Genomic DNA, 18,794 nt, shown 5'->3' with positions numbered 1-18,794 from the left:
ATTTTTTGTTGGTTTTGTTGAACTCAGGGCCTGGGTCCCTGAGCTCTTTTGCTCAAGGCTAGAGCTCTACCACTTTGAGCCAGTTCCACTTCTGGGTTATTGAATGGTTAACTGGACATGAGTCTCACAGGGAATTTTGTGCCCAGGCTGGCTTCAAACCAAGACCCTCAGATCTCAGCCTCCTGAGTAGCTAGGATTACAGGCATGAGGCACCTATACCCAGCTGATCTCTTATTTATGTTTCGAGAACTTCACTTATCTTTTGCTTTCCTTCCCTTCCCCACCCTTCTCTTTCCATTTGGCCTCTCCTCAGCTGGGTCTGGGTCTGGGGCCACAGATCCTTGAGGATTCATTTCCTGATTGCTTTTAGTCCTTCCTGACCATGGGGGGTTGGGAAAGAAGCCAACCCAGTAACCCAGGACTACCCAGCATTTTGGGGGCCCGGTAGGTAGGTTTTGCGGGCTATGTTGTAGGTCCTTGTCTTTAGAACTGTTCCAGTGATTCAAAAGGTCCTCCTTCATCTCAAAGCAGAGGTCACAGATGGGACAACAGTAGGTTTTCTGCTCTGGAAAGTGGACCTTCAGATGGTTGCAGAGAGAGGCTTCCGTGTTAAAAGACAAGGGACAATGGGGGCAAGAGACCTTGCCACTGGATGCCCGGGTTCTAGAGGTGGCGTTCCTGCCTACCAGCCCTCGTCTCCTAGATGCAGATTTCTGGTTTTTAGCCTCTTGCTTCTCTTTGTCATGCGTAATCTCATGGCGTTTGACCTCTGACCGGTCCCGGAAGCGCTTTCCACATTGATTACATGAATGGGGCCGGTAGCCCATATGAACCCGGCGGTGCCGGCTCAGACCAGAAGCATCACGGTAGGTCTTGTCACACAGAGCGCAACCGTAGGGCCTGTCTGCATGCTGCAGGCGCCTATGGTGCCTGAGAGCCTGGGGGTTCCCCAACAACTTCCGACACTCAAGACAGCTGTTAGCTCGCTTGGAGCTCTGCGCACACTGGTGTTTCTTTAATTGGGAGTCCGTGCTGAAACGGCTGCTACAATTTGGACAGATAAGAGACGGTCCAACTTTGGAGGTTTTGCATACTGGGGTCTTCTCTGTAGTCCCATCTAGGGCAGAGAACAGGATTATAGCTTCCCTCCTTGTAAGCAAGGGAGACTTTATCATTAGCCCCCTCATAGTTCAAATCCTGACCTGGTTCTTGCTGCTGCTGCTGCTGCTGCTGTTCCTCCTCCTCCCCCACCTGCCTCTCCTCCTCCTCCTGCTTGCATTCTGTGGTGAAAGAAGATTAACACAGGACTCACTATGACAATACAAGCTTTCTTTGAGTGCAAGTCACTGGCCATTCCAGACACCCCTTTCCCACCCAACATATTCACCCTCACCCTAAGAACTCAAACCAGAATTAAAAAAAAAAACAACACTAAACTTTCCAAATTATAAGCAAATAAAGTTTTAATCACAACCTTCCAATATTAAATATCGAAACCTTATTTTTTAAAATCTATCTTGAGATTTTTAGTATTGTTCACTCCCACAAACAATCCACAGTATACAATAACCCTTCCACCCATGACTTCACCTTTCATTGTTTCACTTAAGCAGTCAACCACAGTCCAAAAATATTAAATTACAAAAAAATTAATTTATTTTCTTCCTGATCCTGGGGCTTGAACTCAGGACCTGGGCACTGTCCCTAAGCCTCTTTATACTCAAGGCTAGCATTCTACCACTTGAGCCACAGCACCAATTCTGGCTTTTCTTTTTTTTAGTTTATTGAAGACAAGAGTCTCACGGAGACTTTTCTGCTTGGGCTGGCTTCAAACCATAATCATCAGATCTCAGCCTCCAGAGTAGCTAGGATTACAGGTATGAGCCACCAGTGCCCAGCTTAAAAAATTTATATATATATACATATATATTTATATGCGAGAAATACCACATTCATTTAACTTTTCTGCAGATGATAATCGTTCTACTTTATTAGTTTTTAATTACTTACTATGACTCATGAATTAAGCTTTATCATAGTTCTGTATATGTGTGAAAAAGTATAGTATTATTAGAGTTCAAAACTATCAGTGCTTGTAGTTTTGGGTATCATTGCTAACCTAGCTTGGGCATCTCTCCTTTTTTTTTTTTGGCCAGTCCTGGGCCTTGGACTCAGGGCCTGAGCACTGTCCCTGGCTTCTTCCTGCTCAAGGCTAGCACACTGCCACTTGAGCCACAGCGCCACTTCTGGCCGTTTTCTGTATATGTGGTGCTGGGGAATCGAACCTAGGGCCTCGTGTATCCAAGGCAGGCACTCTAGCCACTAGGCTATATCCACAGCCCACTCCTTTTTTGTTGTTTTTTTGCCAGTCCTGGGACTTAACTCAGGGCCTGAGCACTGTCCCTGGCTTTTTGCTCAAGGCTAGCACTCTACCACTTGAGTCACAGCACCCACTTCTGGCTTTTCTGTTTATGTGGTGCTGAGGAATCAAACCCAGGGCTTCATGCATGCAAGGCAAGCACTCTACCGCTAAGCCACATCCCCAGCCCTTGAGCATCTCTCTTAACCCATTTACTCCTGTCCAGAAACACATCTCTCCTTTTCCAGCCAATCTCACTGCTTCACTTGTCTCTTAAAAGAACTTTTTAATCAAAGAGTACCGCTAATATAGCAGCCCATATAGGATCACTCAGTTGCAACAAACTAAATGATCTTCACTTGTTTTGAAAGGTTTAGAAATTCATCATGAAGAAAGGTATGTGCTAGGAGAAAATATACAGAACCTTGAACCTCTCAGTTTGTTCTCCATCCTTCCAGGAATTGCCCTGGACTCTTTAGCATCTACTCCTCCACAAGTCTTACCTACAGGGAGACTCATGTTGTCTAGGAAAGAAAGATCTTCTCGCACCTGCCTCCTCGGCTCAAGTTCCGGCTCACGCTCCACAATCAGATCTGATAAAGAAAAATATGCTGGCTAATGAGTGGAAATGAGATGTATTGGTTCCCTTTCACACAGGATTTCTCCTGTGTACCCATTTTAAGAACCTTAATTTAGATCACTTATATGCAAGAAAATGACATTCAAGAGGCTAGCTCCTAGCAAAGTACCTGGCATACAAGATGACTTAGTTGTATGGATAGACAAATTTGCATATTTTAAACTTATTTTAATACTATTTTTGCTTTCAAGTCAGCTTTCTTCCTTTCTTCTTTTCATCCTTTTTGGTCTTGGGATTGAACTCAGGACCTGGGGGCTGTTCTTTAGTTCTTCTGCTCAAGACTAGTGCTCTACCACTTGAGCCACAACTCCACTTTCAGCTCTTTGAAGAGTTAATTGGAGATAAGAATCTCAAGACTTTCCTGCCTCCTCGGATTTTGAACTGCCATCCACAGATCTCAGTCTTCTGAGTAGTAGGATTATGAGCCACCAGCACCTGGTTTCATGTTAGTTTTAATTTCTTTTCCTTTAATCTCTAAGTTTAGTGACCATGTCTCTAGGGTCAGAGAGGCTAAACCAGATGTTCTATAGCCCTAGATCAATGGGGTTGCCTGAAGGACCACAACCTCTTACCCAGAGACGCCAGGTTCCTGAAGGTTTCAGACATAACATTTAGGTAAAGGCTCCTCTGATCTGAATCCAAACATTCCCACTCTTCCTGGGTGAAATTCACAGTCACATCATTCAAGGACACTTGCATTTCAAAGAGCAGGACAGACTAGAAGAGTTTGTAAATGCAGTCTGAAGGTTCAGAGAACTGAAACCTAAGAGAAAAATAAAACCTTGGAATGAAGAGAGAAATATGGAGACAGTCACAAAATCAGTAACTGACTCATAGAAAGGAAAGGAAGAATGAAGACAAAGAAAATGTGGCAGAAAAAGGTGAAAACACTGGCTATAAATGGAAAGGAAAGAATGGCCGGCACTTACAGTAGCTCATACCTGTAAGCCTATCAAGTGGCTGAGATCTGTGGATCGCAATCTGAATCCAGCCTGTGAGACTTTTGGTCAGTTATGGGGCTTGAACTCAGGGTCTGGGCACTGCCCCTGAGCCTCTTGAACCTCTGTGCTCAAGGCTACTCTGCCACTTGGGCCATAGCTACACTCTTTTTTTGAATGGTTAATTGGAGGTAAAAGTCTCACAGGGACTTTCTTGCCCGGGCTGGCTTCAAACTGTGATCCTCAGAGCTCAGCCTCCCAAGTAGCTAGGATTATGTGCATGTGTCACCAGTGCTGGACTATGTGAGACTCTTAGCTCCAATAAACTAAAAAGAGAAAAGAAAAAGCTGAAGTGCAACTGCGGCTCAAGTGATAGAGTGCTAGCCTTGAGCAAAAAAGCTCAGGGACAGTGCCCAGGCCAGCAGAAAGAAAGGAAGTGTGTGGGGGGCGGGGGGGGGGGGGGGGAGAGTGAAGAATGGCTGCTACGTTAAAAAATTCCAGAAAGTTATTTGATGAAGATAGTAGTGGAAAAAGTTTTACTGTTCTTTTTTCTGTGGTTTAGCTTGTAACATTCTGAGATTCTAATGGAGTTACCAGCCAGGGAATAGCTGAGCATGTCAGGAGTCTAGGACCCAGTGCTCCTCTTTCTAAATTGTTCTCCTTACCTTTACCTGCATCTTCCACCAGCAGTCTTTCTTCTTGGCTTCCAGCAAGGGCTGCTGCTACCCTGCCAAGTCCAGGGAGCAGCACCTTTTATCCTATGGTGTCTCTGGCTTTATCCACTTCTGTCTTGACTCTGGGGACTGGCTACTTCCTGCTAAGCAGGCAGATGGAGAGGTTCTGCTAGGGCCTGGGAGTTAATATAGTCCCGTGACAAATACTTTTGCTTCAAGAGGAACTCTTGTTTGTTTCACTGTCCAAATTTGCTTTCGCAAGTGAGAACACCTTTAGTTTCTTCAAAGCCTGAGCCACAAAGCTCAGAAATATGGTTCTCCTGGGCTCAGCTGCCACTGTCCAATAATGCCAGGCTGAGGCTAGGTGTTGGCCTTTTGTCCCAGCCTGCTTCTAGCCACTGGCTGGTGGTCCACCTCTAGGAACCTGAGGTCAGGGAGAGACAACACATCAGCAGGAGAAAGTTACCCTGTAACTCAAGTTGACCTGAGATAACAGTTCCTGAGGCCATTTTAAGCAACATGATGTATCACTTTGTTCAGGAATACCCATGGCTGGGAATATGGCCTTGAGCAAAAAGAAACCAGGGACAGGGGCTGGGGATATAGCCTAGTGGCAAGAGCGCCTGCCTCGGATACACGAGGCCCTAGGTTTGATTCCCCAGCACTACATATACAGAAAACGGCCAGAAGCGGTGCTATGGCACAAGTGGCAGAGTGCTAGCCTTGAGCGGGAAGAAGCCAGGGACAGTGCTCAGGCCCTGAGTCCAAGGCCCAGGACTGGCCAAAAATAAAAAAGAAACCAGGGACAGTGTTCAGGCCCCTGAGTCTAAGGCCCAGGACTGGCAAAAAAAAAAAAAAAATACCCTGGATCCACAGGAGAGGTAGTTATGGCACTTCGGATCCAGGACCACCAAAAAGCAGTTAAGGAATCTGGCCCGCATCTGTCACAAGCCATCTTGAGCAAATCTCTTCATCCTCTCCGATATGCTTTCATGGGTTAAGAAAAAACACACTCTAAGATTCTTCCTAGGACAAAATACACAGTGCTTGCACAAATCAAACCCAGGACCTGACTCCAAACCTCCAGTATACCTGTGACCTGGACTGCACATGCACCAATCTTGAGAACTGAATTTAGGGACTGGGTGGTGTCCCTGAGCTTTTTCTTGCTCAAGGCCAACTAGCGCTCTATCACTTAAGTCACAGCCCCACTTTCAGATGTTTGGTAGATAATTGGAGATAAAGAGTCTGACTTTGCCTTCAAACTGTGATCAGCTTCATGAGTAGCTAGGAATACAGGTGTGGGCCACCAGTAACTGAATTTTTTTTTATTTTTTTTTACTACTCAGTGCTCCTCCATTTACAATGGGACTACATCATCATGAGCCCACCATAACCTAAATCATAAAGGAACCCATTTAATGCCTCTAGTATCACAGCTTCCCCCTCCTAATCCCATGGCTGACAAGCTGCAGCTGCCTGCCTTCACTCAGCAGGAAAATATCAGTCTTCTATTTACCACATATTACTAAACTGGGAGCAAAATCAAAATTTAAAGTATCTCAAATGAGTAAGGTTTTCCACCAGTGTAAAGTTTTAAGCGTCATAAATTGAACCACTATAAACCAGGGATCTTCTGCACAGCTAATCCTTGTGAAGAATACAGCAGTACTCACTTATTTGGGGGTCTCAGTGATTCAGACACTGGAGTTTTCTGTTCACCTTGAAAAAGCTTATGCTCCCACACAAACATGGCTGAAGCCAACCTCTTCCTGCTGAGAGCAAACTCACTCCCTCCAGATGCAAAGGAAAAGCATGAAAAAATTGTCCACTTCTTTGGGAAGAGTAATGGAATTCAAAATATCAGCAAGGAAAAGAGGGCTCTTAGAATAGTTAATTGGATTCCCAATTCATTTTGCTTCCTTAACACCTGAAGTTGGTTTTCTGTCCTTTCCAATTTGCAACCACGAAAGAACAGATCTGGGACTATTCTCCCACTTTCCAGCCAACCACACTTCCAACAGCTTCAATTGTAGTGTCCTTAAGACCCTGGCCTTCCGCTTCTCCAGCAGAGAAGCCCACTGGAGCCACTGCATCTGAGGATATCAGGAACAGAGCCTTGGTGCCGATTCTAACGTCTGTGGGAGCTCTGCCTGCCGCAGCCATCTCCGACTCTCCATTACCTTGGCACTTTCTTGGCATGTCCGATCCCAGAGCTCAACAGGGCTCTGAGGTGGAAGTCTGGGAACTAACTGCGGGATAATCTGCCGGGGCCAGACCCTGACTCTTTCACTATGTGTTAGCATTTCCCTAGCCTCAGGTCCTCAGCTCCTCCCACTAGCTCCCAGATCCACCCATACCTAATGAGCCACTCCTACTCACCACCAACCCACTTCCCCTTTGCCCCCCCGAGAGAAGCTGTCACCTGGATAAGGTGCAGATGCCATGTAGCTCCCTCTCCCGTGGGAACTATGGCCCCACTAATTAGCCTCCATATGAATCTTCTCCTGTCTGTGAGTACCTCCGCATGGTCATCTGGGATGGCCAGGACCTATCCTTTCAATGTAAACCTGCAGAGGGGATGTGTCGCCATCTTCCTATCCTCCTAAGTCCCTCTTCCCTTTCTTCTCCCACACAAAAGTCGGAGGACAGAAATCCCAACATACGTACAAGGCCTGGAGAGCTCTGTCCATCCAGCCACGGGAGTTTTTCGCAAAATGGCTCTCCCTAGGTTCGTCCTCCAGAGCAGCCGGAGGAGGCTGTGTCCGGGACCGGCCCCCATCGCGGCTCCGGAGGGAGGCCGGCGGCAACTCGGCCCCAGAGCTGCCCCTGGGCAGGAGCAAAGGGCGACTTGGGTCGCCAGGGCCGCACGGCGGATGCCCATGAGCTTTCCCCGAGCCCGCCAACGCGCTCCGAAATATCCGCGCTCCGCTAGGCGATGGTGGCTCATGCCAGCAAGTCCAGCTAGCCGCACGGGGGTTCGAAGCCAGCCTGGGCAGGAGAGTCCAAGACTCTTCCCTCCAACTAACCGGCTGCAAGAGGCCGGAAGTGGGGGTGTGGCTCCAGTGCCAGCGCGCCGGCCCCTTAGAGAAACAGGCAAGCCCAGGCCGCAGTGCCGGCACACACACCACCGGCGCCCGGTGCCCGTCGGTCCCCGAACTCCCTCTCCGGGACCCCGACGCTTGGCACGTGCTCCGAGCCCTTTCTTCCCGGGCGCCGAGTTTCCAGCGGGGAATCCCAAGATTGGAGGCTGCCCCGGGGTTAAGGCGCAGTCTCCCCTCCACGACCGAGCGGTGGCTGGGGTACAACCCCCCTCTAGCCAGGCCTGCGCGACTCCTCCCCGGATTACTCACCCTCTGAGCGCGGAGTACGCAGACTCCCGGGCCTGGGGACCGCAGCTTCCGGCCAGCTCTGTCCGGAGTGCGCGACCCCGCCTCAGCTCCGCCTGCTTCCGCTCGCTCCCACCCTCCCACCGACCCCGCCAACCCGCCCTCTTCGGGCCGGGGTCCCCACTGGCCAGAGGCGGCACCCCCAAGAAGCTGGCCGCCTCGAGAGCACCCCTGCCAGCCGATGTAACACCAGCCTCCCACCTTGCGCTAAGATGCAAGTGGGCGAAAACAGAGTCTGAAGTCAGAAGCAGCAGAGAAGCAGCGAGTACCGCACCAGCACCAGCGCCAAGTGACAGAATCCAACTCAACCCTCCTTCTTCACTAGTTGAACTGAACTCACAACCCTTAAATTGTCTCCTCGCTTAATGAGTTCACTTAAGATAGTTGACTCTACAAGCAAGCAAACGTTTTCGTAAGCTGGGCGCCCGTGGCTCACACCTGTAATGCTAGCGACGCAGGAGGCTGAGGTCTGGGGGTGGAGGCTCAAAGCCAGCCTGGGCAGGAAAGTCAATGAGACTATTATCTCCAATTAACCACCAAAGAAGACAGAAGTGCAGCTGTGACCCAGATGGTAGAGCACCAACCTTGTGCAAGTTTTGCTCAAGGACAATGCCCAGGCCCTGAGTTCAAGCCTCAGGACCAAAAAATAAAATAAAAAAATAAAAAAAGTAAACAAAGACTTGTTCTGATTTTTTTTCAAGGGAGGAAATGGGTCTCAAAATGTTGAGCCTTGCCAAACGCCAGACCTCACAGCACTAGAACTTGGAACCAAAGTCTCTTGAGTGGGAGCAAATGAACTTGGTGGGTAAGGTGGTGGGAGGCACAGACAGGGGGTTGAAAAGTGACGTGGTTTCCACTATCTCCATACTCTATGAATCATGGCTAGAGATGAGGGCATGTGTTCTATTATATATGAGGAAACTAAACTAGTCTTTTAGTAAAGATGGGATTTTTTTTTTGTCAGTTGTAGGGTTTTAACTCAGGTCCTGGGCACTGGTCCCTGAGCTTTTGTGCTCAAAACTAGCACTCTACCACTTTGAGCCATAGCCTACTTCCGGTTTTGTGGTGAATAGTTGGAGATGAGTCTCAAGGACTTTCCTGCCCAAGCTGGCTTCAAACTTCAATCCACAGATTTCAGCCTCCTGAGTAGCTAGGATTACAGGTGTGAGTAGCCAGCTGACCTGCCTGAAGGGCTGTACACCATACTTTACTGATAGCACTGACTATCCTAGCCTGGAACTCTTTTTCTTTTGGGAGGGGGAGCTGCACTAATTTATATTCCTACTAATGAGTATAAGGGTGCTGTATCAGGATCCCCTGTCTACCTCCTATCCTCAACGTGTGTTATTTGTTTTTCTTAGTGATGGCCATCCTGACTGGGATAAGATAAAATCTCAATGATGAGCTGAGCACCAGTGATTCACACTTGTAATCCTAGCTACTCAGGAGACTAAGATGTGAGGATCAAGTTCAAAGCCAGCCCTAGAAAGAAAATCTGTGAGACTAATTATCTTCAATTAACCACCAAGAAGCCAGAAGTGGAGCTGTGTCTGAAGTGGTAGAGTACTAGCCTTGAGTGAAAAAAGCTAAAGGACAGTACTCAGGCCCAGAGTTCAAGCCAGAAAGAGAAAGAGACAGAGACAGAGAGAAATACTGAAGATAAATCAACAAAAGCTCAGACCCCATGGGATAATTTAAAAAACTAGAGGCAGACACAATACACTTCTGTATCACTGCTGGGTGCAGACCCAACATGCATATGCCCTCACACAAGCCTGGAGCCAACCAACCAACTCTCTGTGGAGACTGGGCTGGAAGATTTGGAGAGATGTGTTGACTATCCCCCATGCCACCCCAGAAAACCCTCAGTGCTCACCTTTGTGCAAAACATAGCATCTCCCTGTGCTCACACTTAGCCCCAACTGGTATGAGTCAGGTTGAGGGTATTATGGTTCTTTATTGCAGGGAAATTCGCTCTGGGGTAACAACAAGGAGCAGGTTGCCTGAGTCACTGATATTGATGGTTTGTACCATATACAAATTCAGGGAATTGCCTCTTTTCACTGTTTGCTTTTTCCTACCATTGGCTTTTTATTTTGTTTCCCTGTTGATATTGATGCAGAGGTGTGTGTGTGTGTGTGTGTGTGTGTGTGTGTGTGTGTGTGTGTGTTGTGCAAGGTTAGAGCTGATTTGTGTAACCGTCCTAGTTCTACAGCCCATAGCTAGGGTTTCAGCCATGCAGCAGACTACACCTACAAGTGTTGCAGCTTCACTGCTGACTGCTACCCCTCTAGTCTTCTCAGGTTCTTGTCCTCGAAACTTGAACAGAGTTAAGTGCAAAGAATTTTATTCAGGAGAGAAGTGTCAGCCAAAAGCTAGTTCTGGTTATCTTCAGGTAGAGAAGTCTAGAAAGTTTTATACCCTGGATTGCATTCTGATTGCTTGCTTGTATGCAAATGAGGCAAAGAACTGGCCAATCACAGATGACCAGAATCATTGCCTGCAGACCTGAAACTGTTTTCTTTTTTTTTTTTTGAAACTGGTTCTATTTTGGTGCTGGTCGGTCCCTGGGCTTGAACTCAGGATCTGGGTGCTGTCTCGGAGCTTTTTTGCTCAAGCCCAGCACTCTACCATTTCAGCCACAGCTCCACTTCTGGCTTTTTTGGTACTTAATTGGAAATAAATATCTCATAGACTTTCCTGGATGGCTTTGAACAGTGATCCTCAGATCTCAGCTTCTCAGCTAGGATTATGTGTGAGCCACTAGCACCAGCCAAAACTGTACTTCACAATTAGGTCTGTCTAATTAGGTCTGTCCCATCTCTGCTAAGATTATGCAGAATTAGGAAGGATGTGAGTGGGCCATTCTATTCTCTAGGGATGGAATTTTGTAAACAATCTTGCATTTTCCACAGTCTGGTCTCAGCCAAGCCAGCAATGCCTTCCACTGCAAGATGTGATACAGAAGTCCTGGGCCCTAACTCATTAACTAACTTAACTAACTTTTAAACTAAACCTACCCTTTTAATATTTAGAGTATATGTTCTCTGTGCTATTTTTTTTGTTGTTGTTTCTGGTGCTGGTCCTGGGGCTTGAACTCAGGGCCTGGGCACTTTCCCTGAGCTTCTTTTGCTCAAGGCTAGTACTCTACCACTTGAGCCACAGTGCCACTTCCAGCCTTTTCTGTTTATGTGGTACTGAGGAATCGAACCCAGGGCTTCACGCATGCTAAGCAAGCACTCTACCACTAAGCCACCTTCCCAGCCCCCTAGTCCTATATTTTGGCTTAAAAAAAATACACAAGCTAGGTGGCTCACATTTGTAATCCTAGCTACTGTGGAGGCTGAGATCTGAGGATCGAGGTTCAAAGCCAGCCCAGGCAGGAAAATCTGTGACACTCATCTCTATTTTTTTTAAAGCCAGAAATGCAGCTGTGGCTCAAAGTGCTAGAGTGCTAGCCTGAGCAGCCAGCATTTGAGAGAGAGAGACAGCACTTTATCCTGTTATGTGGCTTGCCTTTAAACACCTCAGTCTTGTAGGACTGAGCTGCCATTACCAGTGGGCTCTGTACTAATTCCACTAAATGTCAGTCCCAAGTAGAGTTTATGACACCACTGGAAGGAAAAGGAAGCAGAAAGTGGGCTGAGCATAGCTGTCATAATGCAGAGTAGGACCTTAGTGTTCCAGAATCAGGGATAAGGGTTGGCTCTTAGCACACACAAACTCTCAACCCCCTTCTAGGAATTGAAACTCCCTGAGAGTCAGAGGCCCCTGAGACTCTTCCCAACAAAACCCATATCTCTTGTATGTATCCACTGATCTATGTCCCTTTGTATCTGCTTCCTCCTCTTCACTCCTTTTGGTCTATTGTGTCCTGATGTATCTATCTATTTTGACTTCTCCATGTGCCCCACTTCTTATGTCAGTACCCTGGGAATACCCTCACTTCTTCCCCATCCTAAGTGCAGAAAACTTGCTCATGGAAGGAGCAGCAATATGATACTGTGTGGGCACACCCCCATCCAGGAAACCAGCTGCTCTAACTTGGAGACCTCTTTCTACCTTGAGGCAGGGTCCACCATCCCTCAATGAAGAAGAAAACTATGTCTGCTGTGTAGATTTGGGAAAACAAGATTCCAAACCTAACAGGACTTTGGGTACATGGGCTGGAACAGTTGCTGGAAGCCTAGCAAGAAAACCCTGTGGAGGCCAAGACTTGAGGTAAAAGAGAATTTCACCTTTGTCCTCAACCCTGTGGCCACATGGGGGCACTGCTGCTCTGCCCTCTTGGATTAACCCTGCAGCCATGGAGGGGACTGGGCTGCTTTGTGTGAGCTGAACTGGGCAGAGATGACCAACATGGGAGACTGGGAGCCCATGTGGAAATGAAGATGCTTCTGAGAGCCCTGGACTACACAACAAGTAGAAGAGCTTTCAGGAGTCCTTCTCTGTCTGAAGATTCCATCTATTCTCCCAATAACCCCTTTCTCCAGCCTACTTATGACTCAGGAAAAAGGAGTGGGGGGGGGGAGATGGGATTATTTCCACTCCTTATTTCTTTTCTAAAGATTCTATCAGTGGGCTTTGGGGGGGGGAGGGCTATGTGTGTGTGTGTGTGTGTGTGTGTGTGTGTGTGTGTGTGTGTATTAAATCTATACATGCTGGACAAGTATGAGTGCTCTACTACTGAGATATATCCCCAATCCCCAAGGGGTATTAATTTTTAATTGGGAAGTCACAATTAAAAAAAAAAAGCCAGTCCTGCAGCTTGAACTCTGTGCTTAGGTGCTGTCCCTGAGCTCTTTTTGCTCAAGGCACTCTACCACTGGAGCCACAGCAGCACTTCCAGCCTTTTCTGTGATTAATTGGAGAGAAGAGTCTGACAGACTTTCCTGCCTGGGCTGACTTTACGCCACAATCCTCACATCTCAGCCTCCTAAGTAGCTAGGATTACAGGCGTGAGCCACTGGCACCCAGCACAAAACTTTATTTTTGTATATCCTATGCTACTATCATCTTACTTTATTATATACTTATCACAGGTTATAAAACAATGTCATACAATTTCCCTGTCTTAACCCTAAATGCAAGTATCTTGCTTATTCTCAGCATGAACAGATGATCTATGCCCAAATGGCCATAGGAGGTAACAGAAGGTTGTGAATTTTCTCTTCTCAGAACTCCTTCAGACTCGTATGACCCACCACCCAAGTCCTGAGGGGGAAAGGTCACCCTGAGGTACTGAGTCCTATGTTTCTATGCTGAGGAGATCATTCTGACCTGGCAATGGGATGAAGAGACTAGACCCCAGAGCATGGAGTTTGTGGAGACCAGGCCTTACAGAGAGCAGCTGTGGTAGTACCTCCTGGGGAAAAGCGGAGACATACAAGCCATGTTCAGCATGAGAGGCTGCCTGAGCCCCTTTGTGCCCGAGATGGGCACAAAGCCTATAGTCAGGAAATACAGGTGTCATCTAGAGATCCTCAGCAGGGTCAGGGCTGAGAACTGGAGATTATGGTGCCTCACCTTTCCTTCCCTTCCCAGACTACTTTCTTGGCCCACTATCTCCATGATAGGAATTACTATTGCTCTGGTTGTCCTTGAAACTGTGGTCACCAGAGCTATGGCTATCTCTATTATGAGGGAGAAGAGCACAGGTAGGGAAGGGGTAATATTTGAGTTTTCTTTTCCCACTAGGATATTCTAAGACCCAGATAAAATGTGCCCATCTCCTGTTTTGTTACTGAGGTACCATTCACATGTTCATGCTTACTCATTTATGCTCCCATAATTCTGTGAGGCATTATTCTACTTTACAAATGAGGGAAATTAACCTAAAAATGATAATCAAGCTGGGTGCTGGTGGCTTGCACCTAGTTATTTCAGGAGGCTGAGATCTGATGATCTTGGGTCAAAGCCAGCCTGGCAGGAAAGTCCCTGAGACACTTATCTCCAATTAACACCCTCCACCCCCGCAAACTGGAAGTGGAGCTGTGGCTTAAAGTGGTAGAATGCTAACCCTGAGCAAAAATGCTCAGGGACAATGCCCAAGCCCTGAATTCAAATAACAACAACAACAACAAAAATGAAGTGGATGGCTAGGAATGTGGCTTAGTGGTAGAGTGCTTGCCTAGCATGCAAGAAGCCCTGGGTTCAATTCCTCAGTGCCACATAAACAGAAAAAGCCAGAAGTGGCACTGTGGCTCAAGAGGTAGAGTGCTAGCCTTGAGCAAAAAGAAGCCAGGGACAGGACTCAGGCCCTGAGTCCCAAGCCCGAGGACAAAAAAAAAAGCAAGTGGAACAAACACAAAATAAGCAAATGGAAGCAAAACAAAATCTACTAAGCAAGTTTTCAAATTCAGAAGTATCTTATACTTCTTATGCGATACAAATGTTAATGTTCACTGAACCCTTAAGAGTGACAACTGGTAAAATAAATTAATTTAAGAGACACAATTTTATCACAAAATATTGGAACTTAACTAATTTTTTATTTGTCTTATTTGACTTCTCAAAAAGGGTGGCACAGCTAAGAATTTTCTTTCACATGATTTTATACCTGTATCCAGTTCCTCTCTATTCTCAGACTTTTCCATAAGAACATTCACTTTAATCAAACTTCTATTGCTTGGCTGGTAAAGTGGATATACAATGACTCTTTCAAACTCTTGAATGTCTTTCTTTATTCTCTTGCGCTTCTCATGGTGTGTAGGTAGCTGGTCTTGACTTTTTCTCAAGATTCGGTCCTTAAGTTTTTTCTCTATAATTTCTCTCCCTCGAGTCATTCGCTCCTGATGATCTTTAATTTGTCTCTGTTCTCTCTCATTTACCTGTTTTCTTCTTTGTACTGTTGGGATGCAAGGCTTTTCTGGAATAATTTTTGGTAATGTTGTTTCACTGGGGGGTTGTGGTTGTCTATGAGTTTTGTATTTAAATTCTTTAGCCCGTCCTGCTCGATGTATGTACCTTTCTATATGTGTCCTCTCTCTCTGGGGTACCCAGCAGTACTGTTTTGGTTCCTCTATGCTCTGTGTTCTTTCACCCTCCACTTCTGCCTTTAACTCCATACCCTTCTCTTCTGTCACCATTTCCACCATTCTTTCATTATAGTAAGATTCTGCTCTGGCAAGCCAGTAGTCAACAGAAACAGCTTGCTCCTTACAGAGTGTTTCATGTTCCTCTTGGCATTTTTGAGTTACCAAGTGTCTTGCTGCTGATGTATGCACACCACCTAGATTCTGTTAAAGTGAGGTTTAGAATTTCATAATGCAGTAATCTACTTCCTTTGAACACACTTAAATAAGAACCTACTCTTCCTATTAACACCAAGAAAAGATAAATGCTCTTTGTATTTACTTTTGTGTAATAATTTTAATTTTACTCCCCTTACTCTCAGGCAAGCCTGGGAGCTCTGCAAGTGTGAATGGGTACAGACAACCAAAATATGTTGTATGTGTGTGTGTATACATATATTTGGGAATTTTCAAAATAATGTTTTGTTGTGTAATTATGGAAATTGCTGGGAAACATTTAACAGTATAGAGGGTGAAGGTGTCACTTGGGCTCTAAGTAGTCCCACACTATATGATATGAATATAACTCATTTACCAAGATCTGTTTCTCCAGTGGGGACTGTTGACCTGCAGCAATCCTAGGATCTTTAGATACATGAGCCCAGGCCAATCTAGAAGATAAAAAAAAAAAAAAGCCAAGGCAAATTAGAATGTGGGATATGCCAGCGTATCCACTCATTATTGTGATTCAAGGAACCAAATTGCTTTGGCCAAGAATAAGGGCCATTTCCCAATAAGAAAGCATTCCATTCTTTAGTGGAGAATAAGGAATACTCTTTTGCTTTTTCTGGTCCTGGGGCTTGAACTCAGGGCCTAGGCGCTCTCCTTGAGTTTTTGTCCTCAAGGCTAGCATTCTACCACTTGAGCCACAGCTCCACTTCTGCTTTTTGTGGTTAATTGGAGATAAAAGTCTCATGGACATTCTTGTCCAGGCTGGCTTCAAACTGCAATCCTCAGATCTCAGTAGCTAGGATTACAGGCATGAGCCACAGGCACCCAGTGAGGAATACTCTTTTAGTAAATAGGAAATCTTTCATATGGACTCAAACCATACTTCTTCTGTGGACTCAGCGTGAACCATTCTGAATCTTGTATTTGTGATTGGCATGGGAAATAAACAGGCTCCTTGGTAAGTCCAAATATATTTCTGTAAGACTGCTCAGTCTCCAAGTCTTTCTTGTCTTCTGGGATAATTTTAGACCTTCGTTTTATCAGTCCATTGTTTTTCTGCAGTTTCTCAAGACGTGCCTTCTGTGCTTCTATCCACACATACAGCATCTCTGCTCTGCTAATATTTTGAAAAATGTGCTCTTATTTGCTTGCCCATCCCTCTGTTTGGATGCCTGAGGCTGTCATTCACCCTAAGTCCATGTTGAGCCCAAGGATGGAAATTTGAGTTATTCTGGGTGTATTTATAGCATAGGCTGATGGTCTAGACTATGAACTTTTTACATGTTTATGAGGTCATATTTAAGTCACTGAGAATGCCTGGTAACTTCCTTTTGTGACTTATGTACCACTTACAATTAAAAGCAAAGGCTTTGGAGACAGGGCTAAACATGAATCCTACTCCACACTTTCTGAGGGTGTCACTTAGGGAAAGTCACCTCTGTGTCCTTTTCCTCATCTATAGAGACCTACAACAAGAGACTGGCACAATGCTTGACATGTGGTAAAGCTCTCAGCAAATGGTAGCTCTCTGTCTGATACCTAATATAGTCTCATGGACTTCTTAGGCACATTCTTATTTGCAAGTGACCACCTTACTTTCATTTCTTTATGTATAGCATCTGGTATTTAGTATTAGTCTGTGATCCTAAATTCTCAAAATTACTTGATTATCCTTATCACATATTTAAGCTTCTCTCATATCGTCAATAACATTGCATCTTTTTTTTACAAGCATTTGCCAATCTTCCCTGAAGTTCATAGGAATTTTTTTTTTTACAGGCTTGGCTCAGGTGCTACCATTATGTATTTAATCCACTTTATGTTCTAATTATTCATTTGTGTACTTTGAGTCAGATTTCAACTGTGCAGGTCCAGCCTCAGCTCAAAGCCTGGCATAATTGCTTAATAAGTATTTATTGAACAGACTGTAAGTTTCTAATGGGGAAAGTCCATGACTTTTAATGTTTGAGTTCTTTTATTGCATCAGGATAGTACTCAATTCATGGTGGATGTTTGCTGAATGTTTGTCACACTATAAAGGAAAAGTGATGGTGGTGTGAGGAGATATTATGGATGTGGTTCAGTGGTAAAATGTTTGCTTAGTATGCACTAGGTCCTGTGTTTGCTGCCAAAAAGGCATGCGAGGGAGGGGCTAATTTAAATTTCTACTCTGAAAGGAGCTAGACAGAGTTATAAAAACTTCCTGCTGGACAGGAGTTTGACCTAGTAGAGTACTTGCCTAGCATGCATGAAGCCCTGGGTTTGATTCCTCAGTATTACATACACAGAAAAAGCCAAAAGTGGCACTGTGTCTCAAGGGGTAGAGTGCTAGCCTTGAGCAAAAAGAGCTCAAGGACAGTGCCAAGGCTCTGAGTTCAAGCCCCAGGACTGGCAAACAAACTTGATGCTATCAGTAGCTCAGCAACAGATCTCCCTTCATTAGACAAAAAAACCCAAAAGCTATTTTTACCACTAAGTGAAATTATGGGACTACTCACTTCAGCAGCTTGCTGCTGAGAGTCTTAACCCCCTCAACATGTCTAAGGTTTATTGCAGAGAAAAGCAGATGGGAGTATCTCCCAAGGAAAGAACAAAGCTTATATCCTTCAGAAGGGCAAACATTGATGAGTCCAGAAGTTGCATGTAAAGGAGCTTAATGCAGCTCTCAAGTTGGGTGGTTGGTTGTAGGAAGACTAGAAGGAACTAGGAAACTTATCTAGATACTGTCCCTTCATAACCCATTTCTACTTACATTTTAAGTTTCAGATGAATGAGAATAGCAAGTTTCCAAAAATACTTATACCCATGCTTTGTAAAAGATTAGGGAATGTCAACTGTCTGCCCAATGGATGACAACAATGATTTGGATTTGGGAGGAATGGTATAGGGGAAGAGGGGGGTGTCCGATGATCCGTACTGAAAAATCAAACTGACCCGAATTTTTTGAAATTCTAGTCTCACTCATCTGGCAGGCACGTAAGGAGAGACAATCTAATCTATTCCTGTCACCCCACCTCCACAACCTGAGAACTCCAGGAGAGTCCCACTTATCCGTTCTTCATTTTGTTCTGTACTAAACACCACCCTCACCACTCCAGCCCCTTAATAAACTGCCTCAAGTACCCAGAACGGACCCCCCAAAACATAAGAAAGTGGGTGCCTTCTGCAAGGAGGCCCTGCTAGGCCAGAAGGACCCAAGGAATACCATAACTGAACGCCCTCTAAATGCTTGACTCTTTTTAACCACTACATAGACGCACTACAGGGAGGGGAAGAGGAAGGTTTCAAGAACGGGGAAAGTGACATACGTCTCTCATCAACGCAATCAGTACTCAGTACATTAAGTTCACTTTTCGGGGAGATGTCCCAACCCCGCGACGAAGTCTCTGTAGAATGAGAGAGAAGAACGGATAAATATCCAAGGATTGGGTGCTCGGTGGCAAAACCAGCCGCAGGAGTCCACCTTTGCATCCTCGTCCTTTCCTTTCACCTCATCACAACACGAAGCTGGACCCGACGTCGCTCCCTCAGTCCCGGAAAGGTCCGGCCC

At 45.7% G+C, this 18,794-nt stretch overlaps 2 protein-coding genes across 5 annotated transcripts; both read right to left on the bottom strand.

The window, feature by feature from the left end:
* Positions 1 to 224: 224 nt before the first annotated feature.
* On the bottom strand, positions 225 to 1,230 carry Zfp57 (ZFP57 zinc finger protein; the record flags this gene model as incomplete). Its single annotated transcript, XM_048349228.1, has 2 exons — positions 225 to 1,117; positions 1,203 to 1,230. Coding segments are annotated over 2 exons (894 nt in total), but the record flags the coding sequence as incomplete, so codon positions are not given.
* Positions 1,231 to 14,482: 13,252 nt separating this feature from the next.
* Positions 14,483 to 18,789, bottom strand: LOC125352835 (putative uncharacterized protein ZNRD1-AS1). 4 transcript variants are annotated; one of them, XM_048348220.1, is made up of 3 exons: positions 18,743 to 18,789; positions 18,553 to 18,630; positions 14,483 to 15,684 (listed from the first exon to the last, which is right to left on the bottom strand). In XM_048348220.1, exon 3 carries the CDS (start codon positions 15,095 to 15,097, stop codon positions 14,483 to 14,485), a length of 615 nt encoding a protein of 204 aa, XP_048204177.1. In that variant the 5' UTR covers positions 15,098 to 15,684; positions 18,553 to 18,630; positions 18,743 to 18,789. The 4 variants fall into 4 exon arrangements, 3 of the variants coding, with proteins under 3 accessions (XP_048204177.1, XP_048204176.1, XP_048204175.1); XM_048348219.1 differs by having other exon boundaries at positions 18,708 to 18,750; XM_048348218.1 differs by lacking the exons at positions 18,553 to 18,630; positions 18,743 to 18,789 and adding an exon at positions 16,128 to 16,527 and having other exon boundaries at positions 14,483 to 15,238; positions 15,609 to 15,684.
* Between the last annotated feature and the right edge of the window lie 5 nt (positions 18,790 to 18,794).

This window comes from Perognathus longimembris, chromosome 6 (genome assembly GCF_023159225.1).
Source record: "Perognathus longimembris pacificus isolate PPM17 chromosome 6, ASM2315922v1, whole genome shotgun sequence".
NCBI classification, from domain to species: Eukaryota; Metazoa; Chordata; class Mammalia; order Rodentia; family Heteromyidae; genus Perognathus; species Perognathus longimembris.
Note: the sequence above shows the minus strand (reverse complement) of the source record. Positions and strands in the feature narration are given on the sequence as shown.

What these genes read in the sequence shown, in the direction of transcription:
- LOC125352835 (XM_048348218.1), bottom strand. Translation starts at nt 16,351, where the DNA reads ATGCTGTATGTGTGGATAGAAGCACAGAAGGCACGTCTTGAGAAACTG. An exon ending in ACGCTGAGTCCACAGAAGAA is followed by an intron (nt 15,685 to 16,127) that starts GTATGGTTTGAG and finishes TTTATCTTCTAG; the next exon opens with ATTGGCCTGGGCTCATGTAT. An exon ending in CACTGGAGAAACAGATCTTG is followed by an intron (nt 15,239 to 15,608) that starts GTAAATGAGTTA and finishes TCACTTTAACAG; the next exon opens with AATCTAGGTGGTGTGCATAC.